This window comes from Thalassophryne amazonica, chromosome 14 (genome assembly GCF_902500255.1).
Source record: "Thalassophryne amazonica chromosome 14, fThaAma1.1, whole genome shotgun sequence".
NCBI classification, from domain to species: Eukaryota; Metazoa; Chordata; class Actinopteri; order Batrachoidiformes; family Batrachoididae; genus Thalassophryne; species Thalassophryne amazonica.
The window spans coordinates 1644644-1659809 of record NC_047116.1 but is presented as its reverse complement, the minus strand read 5'-3'; the positions used below and the strand labels follow the sequence as shown (position 1 = coordinate 1659809).

Below are 15166 nucleotides of genomic sequence, written 5' to 3'. Positions count from 1 at the left end.
CGCGTGCGGACGAAGGTTCAAGGTTGGCTCATGCAAGCACGTGATTCAAATCCATCAGGTTTTTGCAAAAAATAAAAAGGTCCGATACTTTTCTAACAGACCTCGTATAATGCTTCCTGTCTTGTTTTCCTAGGACAGCGATGCTCCTTGTGACAAGTTCACTCCAACATATTTCACATCTGGTTTCCCACTGATTTTGTGGTCTAAAGTCACACCAAGAAATTTAATTTCATTTACTCTTTCAATATTTACATTGTCACTACTTACTTTTACTTCCTTTATCTTATTGTTTCCAAACAACATGAAGCTAGTTTTGTTCAAATTTAAAGACAATTTATTTTTGTCAAACCAATTTTTTACCCATTTCTTTTGTGGCCACCTCAAAAAGCTGCTGCAGTTCCACATTGCATTTTCTCATACATTAAATGTCTTCTTTGTAATTTAATTGATGCTCGGTACCTGAGCCCTCCGACAGGTGAATACAGGTAAGTAAGAAAATAAAATAAAATAAATATGAGTAGAGATATTATCAAAGGATAATATCTACCCCAGGGGTCACCAACCCTGTTCCTGGAGGGCACCTGCCCTGCATGTTTTCTAACTCTCCCTGATCAGGCAATTAATTCTCAGGTGTGCTCAGCCAATCAACAGCTGGGAGACACCACTTAAAAAAAAAAAAAACAACAGGTGTGACTTGAGTAGGATGAAAACATACAGGGCAGGGGCTCTCCAGGAACAGGGTTGGTGAACCCTGCAGATAAAGATTTGAACAAAAGCTCATAATGGTCAGTATTTGTGATTGACTGATGATGAAGTCACAAAGCAGGGAGATGGTGAACCTATCCGCACAAAACAACTCAAGTCTCAGAGCATGTACTGGTGTCACACTTTTTGCATCCACCACAGAACCGGCTCACCCCCACCTCTCAAGGTAACCTATCTGCTGCGGCCCAGTGACATGTGGCTGTGTCCTTGCCCTTCTCCAACCACTGGGGTCCTCAACACAGGCACCTGTGTGCGGGATCAAGTCCAGAGAAACACACCACATGGACTAAATGTGGTAGCAGATGTTCCCTCATAGTGTTGGTGATCCTCCTCATTTGAGTCTTCAACCTTCATTCCCCTGCAAAGACATCAGCATCACAAAACACCTCTGACCTTTGACATCATGACTACATAAGATCTTCTGAGGTGTCTCTTGCAACAGCAGAGTGAATCAGTGAATGTCTGTCCGAGTTCACCACTTACACCACCACAAATAGATACACTTCTGACAGCTGAGGCCAGGAAGACAGACGTCTAGACCAGGGGTGGGCACCAAGGGCAGAGACACTGCAGGCTTTCCTTGCAACCAATCACCTTAGCAGGTGGGTTGATGAACATAAACACCTGATCATTAATGAAATCACCTGCTGAGGTGATTGGTAGCAAGGAAAACGAAGGTTACGCATGTAACCACGGTTCTATGAATCCCGACTGACCGCCAGAGGGCGGTGCTGAAAGCACTGAATGATCCCTTCGCGCATGTGCAGTTTGAGTAATGATAACAAAATAGTCACACCTGTGACACCACGGATGACCAATCACAGTGTATATAAGCGTATGTCATCCGAGGCTCTGTCCCTACAGAACCTTCTTGCGCAACGCAGTTTCCGAGAGACAGAGAATCCCTGGCGGTCAGTCGGGATTCATAGAACCGTTGTTACATAAGTAACCTTCGTTCCATTTCATCCCTCCTGACCGCCAGAGGGCGGTGCTGAAAGCACTGAATGACTAATACCAACAATGTCAGGAGGAATCCCGAGCACCTACCTCACAGAGGAGACCCAGAGGACACCGACAGGAGCACACGACCCAAAGGATGAGGGTCGGCCACATTGACATTGTAGAAACAAGTGAATGCACTCGGGGAAGCTCATGATGCCGCAGTGTAGATGGCATCCAGTGGAACCCCTCTGATAGCCACCCAGGAAGCAGAGACACTCCTGGTAGAGTGAGCCTTCACGCCGGTCAGCCGGGAACAGCCCGCTGCACAACAGGCATGGCAGACGACATCAACGATACAATGAGAGAAACGCTGTTTAGATCAAGGAAAGCCCAACTTAGGACCCCCATGACACAAAACAGCTGGTCAGAGCGTCTCACACTCTCAGTAGCTGCAATATATGCCTCCAGCGCTCTCACGGGACACAACAAGTCCGACGCATCCCCGGCCACCGACGTCTGTGGTCAAAACCGCGCCAATCGCAACGGCTGGTTACTATGAGCACGGGACAAGACCTTAAGCAAAAATGCATTGTTCGGCCACAGGGTAACATCAGCCCAATCGGGACCCCATCTGAGACACGAGGTGCTGACAGATAGAGCATGTAACTGACCCACTCTTTTAGCGGAAATGATGGCCAACGAAAACGCAGTCTTACCCAAGAGCCACTTGAGGTCCGCATCTGCCAAAGGCTCGAGCGGAGGGCAACAAAGCGCTGCAAGAACCAGGGTCAGATCCCAGACAGGTGTACGTGGGGCAGCCGGTGGATGCAACCTACGAGCACCACACAGAAATAGAGAAACGAGATGATGGCTCCCAACTGAACAACCATCCACTCTCGCCAGAACACAGCCACCAGCAACAGCCTGTGGCCCTCCCTGAGAACCCTCTATGGAGTGGGCCAAAGCAAGAGAAGAGGAGGAAAAGTGTACAGGAGCACCCTGGGCCATGGATGAGCAAACACGTCCGACCCAAAGTGTCCAACACCCCTGTAAGGGAAAACCACCGAGGGCAATGAGTCGACACTTCCGTTGCGAACAGATCCACTTCCGCACGACCATAGAGGTCCCAGATCATGCTCACCACATCAGCGTGAAGACACCACTCCGCTGGAGCAGGCGCCTGACAAGAGTGCATCTGCAGCTCAATTCCGCTGTCTCGGTAGATACTCTGCCCGCAGAGTGGACAGAAGAGGAAAGGCCCATTCCAGCAGATCCCTGGAGACTCTCAGAAGATGAGCCAACCTGGTGCCCCCCTGATGGTTGATGTGGTAGACAATCAATCAATCAATCAATCAACTTTTTTCTTATATAGCGCCAAATCACAACAAACAGTTGCCCCAAGGCGCTCCATATTGTAAGGCAAGGCCATACAATAATTATGAAAAACCCCAACGGTCAAAACGACCCCCTATGAGCAAGCACTTGGCCACAGTGGGAAGGAAAAACTCCCTTTTAACAGGAAGAAACCTCCAGCAGAACCAGGCTCAGGGAGGGGCAGTCTTCTGCTGAGACTGGTTGGGGCTGAGGGAAAAAACCAGGAAAAAGACATGCCGTGAAGGGGGGCAGAGATCGATCACTAATGATTAAATGCAGAGTGATGCATACGGAGCAAAAAGAGAAAGAAACAGTGCATCATGGGAACCCCCCCACAATCTACGTCTAAAGCAGCATAACCAAGGGATGGTCCAGGGTCACCCGATCCAGCCCTAACTATAAGCCTTAGCGAAAAGGAAAGTTTTAAGCCTAATCTTAAAAGTAGAGAGGGTATCTGTCTCCCTGATCTGAATTGGGAGCTGGTTCCACAGGAGAGGAGCCTGAAAGCTGAAGGCTCTGCCTCCCATTCTACTCTTACAAACCCTAGGAACTACAAGTAAGCCCGCAGTCTGAGAGCGAAGCGCTCTAATGGGGTAATATGGTACTACGAGGTCCCTAAGATAAGATGGGACCTGATTATTCAAAACCTTATAAGTAAGAAGAAGAATTTTAAATTCTATTCTAGAATTAACAGGAAGCCAATGAAGAGAGGCCAACACAGGTGAGATATGCTCTCTCCTGCTAGTCCCTGTCAGTACTCTAGCTGCAGCATTCTGAACCAACTGAAGGCTTTTTAGGGAACTTTTAGGACAACCTGATAATAATGAATTACAATAGTCCAGCCTAGAGGAAATAAATGCATGAATTAGTTTTTCAGCATCACTCTGAGACAAGACCTTTCTGATTTTAGAGATATTGCGTAAATGCAAAAAGGCAGTCCTACATATTTGTTTAATATGCGCTTTGAATGATATATCCTGATCAAAAATGACTCCAAGATTTCTCAGTATTACTAGAGATCAGGGAAATGCCATCCAGAGTAACGATCTGGTTAGACACCATGCTTCTAAGATTTGTGGGGCCAAGTACAATAACTTCAGTTTTATCTGAGTTTAAAAGCAGGAAATTAGAGGTCATCCATGTCTTTATGTCTGTAAGACAATCCTGCAGTTTAGTTAATTGGTGTGTATCCTCTGGCTTCATGGATAGATAAAGCTGGGTATCATCTGCGTAACAATGAAAATTTAAGCAATACCGTCTAATAATACTGCCTAAGGGAAGCATGTATAAAGTGAATAAAATTGGTCCTAGCACAGAACCTTGTGGAACTCCATAATTAACTTTAGTCTGTGAAGAAGATTCCCCATTTACATGAACAAACTGTAATCTATTAGACAAATATGATTCAAACCACCGCAGCGCAGTGCCTTTAATACCTATGACATGCTCTAATCTCTGTAATAAAATTTTATGGTCAACAGTATCAAAAGCAGCACTGAGGTCCAACAGAACAAGCACAGAGATAAGTCCACTGTCCGAAGCCATAAGAAGATCATTTGTAACCTTCACTAATGCAGTCAGACAACCGAGGTGTTGTCTGACTGCACCAAAACATGTCTCCCCTGCAGGTGGGGAAGAAAGTGCCTCAGAGCTAGATGCACTGCCCGTAGCTCCAGCACACTGATATGCTCCAAACGGCTCCAGAGCCCCTCAACCACTCTGTGCTGATCAGACCGTGCCCCATCCCGTGGAACTGGCATTCGTGGTGACCACCTCTCTGCGGCACACCACTAGCCCCATCGGGACACCCCTGGACAAATAAGCCCTGTTCCTTCAGGGAGCCAGGGCCCAGAATCACAACCATGTCACCGTGAGCCTGTGATGTCTGTGCAGTTGGGGGTCCAGACGAAAGTTGTTGAGCCACCTCTACAAAGGGCGTAATGAAAGCAAGCCCAATGGCACGACGCGAGTGACTGACGTCAGTTTGCCGAGAAGCCGCATGAAGGCGATGTATGGAAACCGCCTGCCTAGTCTGAACAAACTGACCAACTGGAGGACATCGTCTATCCTGCGGGCAGATGGACGAGCCTCCATAGAAGTTGAATCCAAAGCCACCCCGAGAAAAAAACAGTGGTCTGAGAAGGAACAAGGCAACTCTTCTCCAGGCTGACCCTGAGACCCAACTGGGATGCGTGAGCAAGCAAACGTATCCCGAGATGCACGCGCTTGAGACGGGGCACACAGAAGCCAATCATCGAGATACGGCAGAATCTACATCCCACATGCTTGCAGCGGGGTGAGAGCTGCCTTTACACACCGAGTAAACACCCTCGGAGAAAGGGAGAGGCCAAACGGGAGTACTCGAAACTGCCAATAACAACCCCGATAGGCAAACCTCAGAAAGCGGCGGTGGTCTGCAACAACAGGCACATGAAAATAGGCATCGGTCAGATCTACTGACATAAACCATGCCCTCCGTGCCACAGGCCGAACATGTGAAACAGCAGCACCTTCAAGTAATGACTGAGTCCCCACAGATCTAAAATGGGACGAAACCCACCAGTCTTTTTTGGAATGAGGAAATATGTGGAATAGTAGCCTCTGGGTTGCTGCAGAGGATTCACCTCCTCGATAGCACCCTTGGCCAAGAGGGCAGAGAGCTCCTGGTCCAGTGCTCAAGCTTTCACCGGGTCGGAAAGCAAAGTCACCTTGACCCGGGCCGAGAGGTGTGGCCGGCGTCGAAATTGCAACCTGTAGCCATGGTTCAAAGCAGCAACCACCCACAGATCCACAGTGTGAGCAGCCCAGTAATCGAGCTGCTGATGGGAAAACCATCCGACTGCCGGCCCGGTGGCCTCACCTTCCCTCCCCATGACCCCTAGGGGCCCTGGGGGGTTGGCGGCCACCATCCGAAGCTCACGTCTGCCTGTTGGAGTGGCAGACTGGCTCACGAAAACCACCCCCCAGCCGCCGCTGAGAGCCCCACTGTGTAGAGCCTCCTCCAGAGACACAACCAGCAAGGCCACCGCCGGGTCAACCGCCGGCATGCGGTCCAAACCGGCCCTGGTGGACTCTTGCATAGAGGCCAATGCCCAACCGTCCGCTCAGAGCCGTGAGAAGGCGCGAGGATCCCGCCAACACGCGTGCAATTCCCTCAAATAGTCCACCGACTGGGGAACAGAAAAGGCAGTGGGCGCACGCCCACGTCTGAAAAAAGCGCTCCAAGGGGCAGGTCCCTCTGCCACGGGAACATCCAACTGCAGCAGAGGTAAGGCCCTACGCATAACATCCTGCATAGCGGCATCGCTTGACTCACTGACCACACTGTGAGAGGAGCCGAACGAACCCATCAGACACAAGGGATGGCCGAGACACCGCTTCCACCCCAAGATGAGAGGCCAAGGTGGCGAGAGACGATACATCCTCCTCCACCTCCAACTCAGGCACAGGTGGAGAAGCCCCTGTCCCAGACAAGGAAGCGTCCAGCTGCCGGGCATGAAACAACTTCATCTCAGCCAATTCAGCAGACAGCGGCTCTGCCCTTGTGGCAAGGCCTTGATCAGCTGCGACCCGCTTCTTCTTAGGAAGACCCGCGGTAGCAGTGACCTCACTCCGACGCTTTGAACGCCTGGGCGCAGTCACCCGCGCCGAAGGCGGGAGCTGGTCGGCCTGTTGTTGAGGGCGCACCTGTGCCAGCCGAGCCACTCTCACGGCACGAGGCATGTAACTGCAGTTCATACAGGGATGGTCTTACAGTGCCTCTGTAAGGTGGTCAACCCCGAGATAAGCTGGGCACAGGTCATGACAGTCATCTGCTCAGAGGGCGAGTCCACAAGCAGCACAGTAATGGGAGTCGTCCATAAGCCTGACCAACAGGCTAGCACACATCTAGCAATCGTCAGAACAAAACGCCAGCACCGGGAGAGGGGGCCCGAACGTTGCCGTCACCAGTAATAGTGAAACCAGAGACCAACTCCGCTAGCTCGGAAAAAAAAGAAAAAGGCTAACACAGTTAGCCATCAATGTAGACAGGCCCAAAACCGGGAGAGAGGGCACTCACGCTGCCGTCACTGGTATTAGGAAAAAACGAAACAACAAAAGGAGGCCAACACTGTCAGCTATAAACACAAATAGGCCCAAAACTGGGAGAATGGGTGCTCACACTGCCGTCACCGGTAATAGCAAAACGAAACAACAAAAGGAGGCCAACACTGTAAGCTACAAACACAAATAGGCCCAGAACCGGGAGAAGTGGCACTCACGCTGCAGCCACCGGTAATAGCAAAAATGAAACAACAATATATGTATGGCCATATACTTGGGCGAACACGCTCCTGTCACCGGTAATGGCGAAGAAAAGAGACACTTACCACACCCGAGGATGGCAAAAAACGTTGCTCCTGCCAAAAGGAAAGGCGAAAGGGCGTCCAACGACGGCAAAACCTCAAGAAATATTCAGCACAAAAACTGGCGGACACCAACAGCAGTGAACCGCGTGCGAGAAGAAAAAAGGGACAGAGCCTTGGGTGACGTATGCTTATATACACTGTGATTGGTCATCCGTGGTGTCACAGGTGTGACTATTTTGGTATTATTACTCGAACTGCACATGCGCGAAGGGATCATTCAGTGCTTTCAGCACTGCCCTCTGGCGGTCAGGAGGGATGAAATGGAACCTGCAGTGTCTCGGCGCTTCATGGCACATGATTGCCCACCCCTGGTGTAGACCTTCTAGACCTTGTGTTCTGTAAAGTGCCTTGAGGCAAGCTCATCATGAGTTGGTGCTATAGAAATGAATAAATTTGATTTTGATTTGAGTTCTGGTTTAGAAACACTGGTCTTGAACTTTGTCACAAGCTAGGACCATCATAAACGCAGACACTCGGATTCCTCACTCAGCTTGTCAAGTGCTGGAACCAGGGTATCCCCTGATTCCACAAAGACCCCCGCCTCATCCATGAAGTCAAGATCAGTAAAACTTTCAGGGCCAACAAACGCTGCCTCTTCTGTCTGTGCATGTTTGACAATACTTTGTTGTACTTTGTTTTGTTTTTTTTTTATATCAAATTCTTTTAGGAAGTATGCCCAGAGCCGATGGCCCCCCTCTGAGTGCAGTCTGCTTGAAGTTTTTTCCTAAAATCAAAAAAAAAAAAAATGCCTGAGGGAGGTTTTCCTGACAACTCTTGCCAATGTGTTGGCTCAGTGGGCGGGTAAGATTAGACATTATCTTAGTGAAGCGCCTTGGTCAGCTTAAGCTGTGATTTGGCACTATATGAATGAACTGAAAAGCACCTAAGTTACTGGTTTCCAACAATCTACCAAACATCTGGTCCGTACAAGGGCAGGGGTGGTGGCCGAGCAGTTAAGCAAGTGTGTTTCCAGTGTAGAAGGTCCCAGGTTCATGGATACTGCTGCCCATTTTCAATGTAATGTGAAGTTGCATCCAGCAGGGCGTCTGTCATAAAAAAAAAAAACAACAACATGCGCTCCAAGGTGCATCCGCTGTGGCGACCCCCAGTGAAAAAACAAAGGAAGAGCCAAAAGGGACTTCTCTTACAGTCTGCTACAAAAAAAAAAAAAAAAAAAAAAACAGCTTTGGTCTCTACAGGTAGTTTCCCCATTCATGAAAACTGTACAGAGGGGAGACAGGGTAGTGTGTGTGTGTGTGTGTGTGTGTGTGTATGTCTCTATGTGTGCGCACCCATGGCCCCAGTGTGGTATCAGAGCCGTCCCATCAAAATATGCCCCAATATTCGGTACTGTGCATGTGCACCCGGCCAAATCGCATGTATACATGGAGAGTTAGCAGATCAGTCCTTTTGATTCATTTGACAGTCTTTGAGGTGACAACGCTTGCAACACAGCACCAAAACTGGAGACCACATTTCCTTGCTCAAGTAAGAACAATTTAGTGTTTTCTTTGGATAGGAAGAACTTTTACTTCACTTCATGACAGACAGAGGAGAAAAGAGGAAGATTTTGGCAGCGTTCAAAGCTATTTCACTGTGTTGAAAGATTCGTGACATCGCACAGCGGGACTATTTCAGCACCATGCCGGCTACAGGCTGACAGCTACAGTGGACTTAACGGTGTTTGTCCTTTATGTGCATCTTATTACAAATATTTGTGATAATATGGTAAACAGACTGCATTTATATAGCACTTTTCCATCTGCATCAGAAACTCAATGTGCTTAACAATGACGCCTCACATTCACCCATTCACACAGACACACTCACACACCGATGTTAGGGTGCTGCCATGCAAAGTGCTCACTACACACTGGGAGCAACTCGGGGATTAAGGACCTTGCCCAAGGGCTCTTAGTGATTTTCTGGCATCACTGGGGTTTCAACCGAGGATCCTCTGGTCTGAAGCCCAACGCTTAACCACTAGACCATCACCTCCTCCTGGCTTGCTGCATGGATAATTAACAGACCATCTCTGACGCCTGTGCTCCATAAATTTCCTTTAAGTGACATTTATGTCCACACCAGGTTTGCACCAATTAGCAGATAACTTCCACAGATGGCACAAGTTTTTAATATCGCCACCCAAGCCACCTGTCCACAAAACATATGGTTTAAACACCTGAAACAAAGTTAGCCTGCTAGCAATAGCTTCACTTGTTTTGCCAACTACCAGATGGGGGCATATTCAGGCTTCAGACATCCCACCCAGGTCATGATGTTTTTGCCTACGCGTCACCTCTTTATCCATTTTTGGGTTGGCCAGGAGGCAGGCGGAGTCAGGCTCTGCCATAATGGTGACACCTGGAGCCGCGTTATTTAAGCTTCAAAATCACTCCACAGAAAACCGATGAATGATGTCAAGGACAGTCTGTCCAGTTTCTATAGTGCAGTTGATGTGTCTGACTAGTCTACCTGGTTCCTCTGGTGGTGTCTGAGTGTCCACACGCTGCTGGTCCTGCTGGGATCCCTGGGGATGACTGTGGTCTACCTCTTGGTCTAGCCAGGTTGAGTCTCTGCTCTGGGCCCAAGCCTTGCGTCGCAGACTGGCCATGCTGCAGTCAGACTGAACTCTAGGATCTGAGGATGGACCAGTCAGGACAACAGAGCAGGTGTTCGATTCCACAAACACAAATAAGGCCACAGGTCAGACATCCCAGATCACCAAAGACATACATTATAACCCACCTGGAGCTGAGGTGGTATTCATCCTCATGGCTCCACTCTCCATATCAATCTGTCAGCCAATCAAAGACAAAGACAGAAATGGGCACCATACCTGGAGAGAAAAGCAGAACTTTAATTCATGATGAGCTAAAATGATAGATGATAGAAAAAACCGGGTGTATGAATTTTTAGGTCCCTCCTAAGATTCTCAGATGGGCTTCTTATCAAACCCATCTACTTCCAGAGATCAAAAGAAAATCCATCCTATCAGTTATGGGCATTTTTAGCGGAGCAGCCACCAGGAGGACATGGAGAAATATTTAAAAAGTATTAATTTAATGCTAAAATATTCTCGGTCGTGTGAGCATTGTCTTCTTTATGATTTGCTGTTTATCTGGTATCCCAGTGCAAACTGCATTTTATATTATATGTCAATTATAGATTTATTTATATTTACATTAATGATTAAGACCCTACTATCTGATAATGTCTCAAGGACCACAACAGAAATACATGTTACTGTCTTATCAATGTATTACTGATTGCAAGCGAGCGTGCATGTGAGCATACCTGAGCTAGCAGAATCTAGCTTTGAGTGCATGTGATGCGTGTGCACGTTGATATCCGGGAGATGCCTTGTAAATGGGTCCAGAGGTGTTATCAGATTACAAAGACAGCATTTTCAGTTTTACAGGTGTTTATTTCTTGCCAGCGTTCACATAATATATGAGAAGTACTTGTTATATTTACACAGAAATGAAACTGTTTTGGAGCAGATTCCACCATGCTGAATTAGCAACAAGAGAGAGACCAGCCAGTGATGTCACAGTGCCTCGCTTCTGTGATTGGCTGTCACCCCACCACCCCCCCATCAAAAAAACCCCATCAATGTGCATGTTTCATAGCATAAAAATAGGAAAAAGAATGTGACCTTTAAACCTCTTAAAATAGGTCAAGGTTAGCCATTTTTAAAACTTGTCCAAGTCCTGTGGATTTGAAGACTGTGGCAATAACAGGACTGGACTTATACTGAACACAGACAGACGGACAGACAGACACAAAGGCTTCACAATACCCAATGGCCATATTTTGATGGCCTCTGGTAAAAATCATTAATAATCTCAAGTTTCTATATACTTTTTCAATATTCTGAACATGCTGAAGCCTCATCAAGGTCAGATTTTGGCTGATGCGTATATCCGGTGCACATCAGACCCTTCATCAAGATGACCCAAATCCTAGACTGTGATCAGATGGCAGATTAATACAGGACAGGTCGGTATATAAAATGTTAATTTTGTAGCCACCAAACACTTATTGTTCATAATTGATGTAGATATGTTTCAAACAGGAACAGCTGTCTGCCTCAATTTATATATTTTCACCTGGGGCCATTGGCTCCAAACCTGAAAAACTTGGGGGCAAGTCAGCATTTCAAGGAGCAACTGTGACTTAAAAAAAAGACATTTTCATTATTTACAGAGTATAATTTTTTTTTTATGTTACAGCCTTATACCAAAATGGATTAAATTATTTTCACACACTCGTCTCCTAATAAGAAAATGAGGCAGAAAATGAGGAGAGGTTGGAAAATATACACACACATGTACATGTGTAACACATAACCTGACGTCCTAATAAACTGATATTACAACCCCTGGCAAAAATGATGGAATCACCGGCCTCGGAGGATGTTCATTCAGTTGTTTAATTTTGTAGAAAAAAAAGCAGATCACAGACATGACACAAAACTAAAGTCATTTCAAATGGCAACTTTCTGGCTTTAAGAAACACTATAAGAAATCAGGAAAAAAAATTGTGGCAGTCAGTAACGGTTACTTTTTTAGACCAAGCAGAGGGAAAAAATATGGAATCACTCAATTCTGAGGAATAAATGATGGAATCACCCTGTAAATTTTCATCCCCAAAACTAACACCTGCATCAAATCAGATCTGCTCGTTAGTCTGCATCTAAAAAGGAGTGATCACACCTTGGAGAGCTGTTGCACCAAGTGGACTGACATGAATCATGGCTCCAACATGAGAGATGTCAATTAAAACAAAGGAGAGGATTATCAAACTCTTAAAAGAGAGTAAATCATCACGCAATGTTGCAAAAGATGTTGGTTGTTCACAGTCAGCTGTGTCAAAACTCTGGACCAAATACAAACAACATGGAAAGGTTGTTAAAGGCAAACATACTGGTAGACCAAGGAAGACATCAAAGCGTCAAGACAGAAAACTTAAAGCAATATGTCTCAAAAATCGAAAAGGCACAACAAAACAAATGAGGAATGAATGGGAGGAAACTGGAGTCAACGTCTGTGACTGAACTGTAAGAAACCGCCTAAAGGAAATGGGATTTACATACAGAAAAGATAAATGAAAGCCATCATTAACACCTAAACAGAAAAAAACAAGGTTACAATGGGCTAAGGAAAAGCAATCATGGACTGTGGATGACTGGATGAAAGTCATATTCAGTGATGAATCTCGACTCTGCATTGGGCAAGGTGATGATGCTGGAACTTTTGTTTGGTGCCGTTCCAATGAGATTTATAAAGATGACTGCCTGAAGAGAACATGTAAATTTCCACAGTCATTGATGATATGGGGGTGCATGTCAGGTAAAGGCACTGGGGAGATGGCTGTCATTACATCATCAATAAATGCACAAGTTTACGCTGATATTTTGGACACTTTTCTTATCCCATCAATTGAAAGGATGTTTGGGGATGATGAAATCATTTTTCAAGATGATAATGCATCTTGCCATAGAGCAAAAACTGTGAAAACATTCCTTGCAAAAAGACACATAGGGTCAATGTCATGGCCTGCAAATAGTCCGGATCTTAATCCAATTGAAAATCTTTGGTGGAAGTTGAAGAAAATGGTCCATGACAAGGCTCCAACCTGCAAAGCTGATCTGGCAACAGCAATCAGAGAAAGTTGGAGCCAGATTGATGAAGAGTACTGTTTGTCACTCATTAAGTCCATGCCTCAGAGACTGCAAGCTGTTAGAAAAGCCAGAGGTGGTGCAACAAAATACTAGTGATGTTTCATGATTCCATCATTTTTTCCTCAGAATTGAATGATTCCATATTTTTTTCCCTCTGCTTGGTCTAAAAAAGTAACCGTTACTGACTGCCACAATTTTTTTTTTCTGATTTCTTATAGTGTTTCTTAAAGCCAGAAAGTTGCCATTTGAAATGACTTTAGTTTTGTGTCATGTCTGTGATCTGCTTTTTTTCCTACAAAATTAAACAACTGAATGAACATCCTCCGAGGCCGGTGATTCCATCATTTTTGCCAGGGGTTGTATTTGTCAAAGAAATTTCTAAAGGAAATAGGGCTGGATGTAAAAAATGGGAGAATTTGAAAAACAAATATTAACAGAACTAGATGCAGCCCAAACATACATACAGGTGCTGGTCATATAATTAGAATATCATGAAAAAGTGGATTTATTTCAGTCATTCCATTCAAAAAGTCAAACTTGTATAATGTGTACATTCATTCCACACAGACTGATATATTTCAAGTGTTTATTTTAATTACTAATTAATTAATGATTAATTCATTAACAATATTAATGATTAATTATTAGTATTATACTAATAATAATTAGTATAATGATTAATATTAATACTAGTAATTATTATTATTATAAATTACAAATTAATTAAATTAATTAACATGACATGATTCCGATGCGTTGAATAAATCTGCGACTTCTATTTCTTTGCATTTACGCAGAAAGGCGAGAAAATAAAAAGAGCAAACAGGCTACTGCAACAATTTGCATTTCGGTTGCCATGGTAACAAGCAGTGAAGATGGCAGTTTGACGGGCAGTTTTTTTTTCTCCTAAGGCAGAGGGGTGTCTCAATTCATAGGGCTAGAGGCATACCCCTTCACCTTACCCCTGGTTTTAAAGGGGTAGGTGTAGGGGTAGGGCTAAGGGGAAGGGGTACAAAAGAGAATTGAGATTGCGGGAAAGATTGAACTCTTTGGTGTCATGTTTAGAGGAAACCAGGTACCATCCCTACAGTGAAGCATGGTGGTGGCAGCATCATGCTGTGGGGATGTTTTTCAGCAGCAGGAACTGGGAGACTAGTCAGGATTACGGATGGGTATGGAGAACCGGTTCCTTTCAGGTATCGTTAAGAAATGATTCAATCCACCAACATCAATAAGCTTTTTGCTTAACGATTCTGTTATCGGCCCTTCACAGTGGCCGTTATTTTGGGGGGTGTTTGTCAGGAAAATGATAATTTCTCTATATTGATTACAGACCCTGCAGCGGGTCCGTAATTAACTTTTCTGCAGCGCAGCTTTGCTTTGAACCTTGAACCAATCGAAGCAGTGGTTTACAGATTGAAGCAGTGCTTCGATTTATTGCTTTGTTTATTCTTTATCTTAATTTTCCCACGCTAAAACCCTAAAGAGCATATGTCTGTGAGTATTATTTACCTTTTCTATGTTAAACCGACCTGTTATGTTCTTCTGAAACAGTTGATAGATGTATTTTATAACTTAAAAACGGGAGCAATGCTAACACATTAGCATGTCTATGGCATTTTCAATGTTAAAAGTTAGCATTAAGCAGTTGCAGCTTCATCACGTTCGGGTGCATTTGTTTTCAAATTGTAATATTTTTTAAATTTATTTTTGTTCATATATTAATAATCTAATGATTATTATATACAATATATACTTATTATATACAATTTTAGAGAAAGAGACAAAAAGAACCTGAATAGAAACACAACATAAAATATAAAACCAACTAACAATGAACATACATAAATAAATAAATACATATAGAAATAAGTGTTTCCTGTGAACACCTAGTGACTCTTACACCTCCATTTCATCCCTGTCTTATTTAAGTTTAATGACAGTTTGTCATTAAACTTCAAACCATAAACTTCAAACAACCAAACTTCAA

At 45.0% G+C, this 15166-nt stretch overlaps 1 protein-coding gene across 1 annotated transcript in view; it reads right to left on the bottom strand.

Moving 5' to 3' along the window:
• Positions 1-15166, bottom strand: part of itprid2 (ITPR interacting domain containing 2) — a 115076-nt gene that overhangs the window by 87376 nt on the left and 12534 nt on the right. Inside the window, exons 2-3 of the mRNA XM_034186303.1 lie at positions 10239-10329; positions 9966-10130 (exon numbers count right to left, since the gene is read on the bottom strand). Of these exons, the coding sequence (XP_034042194.1) occupies positions 9966-10130; positions 10239-10281 (208 nt within the window). The 5' untranslated portion in view covers positions 10282-10329. The remainder of the gene's footprint in view (positions 1-9965; positions 10131-10238; positions 10330-15166) is intronic.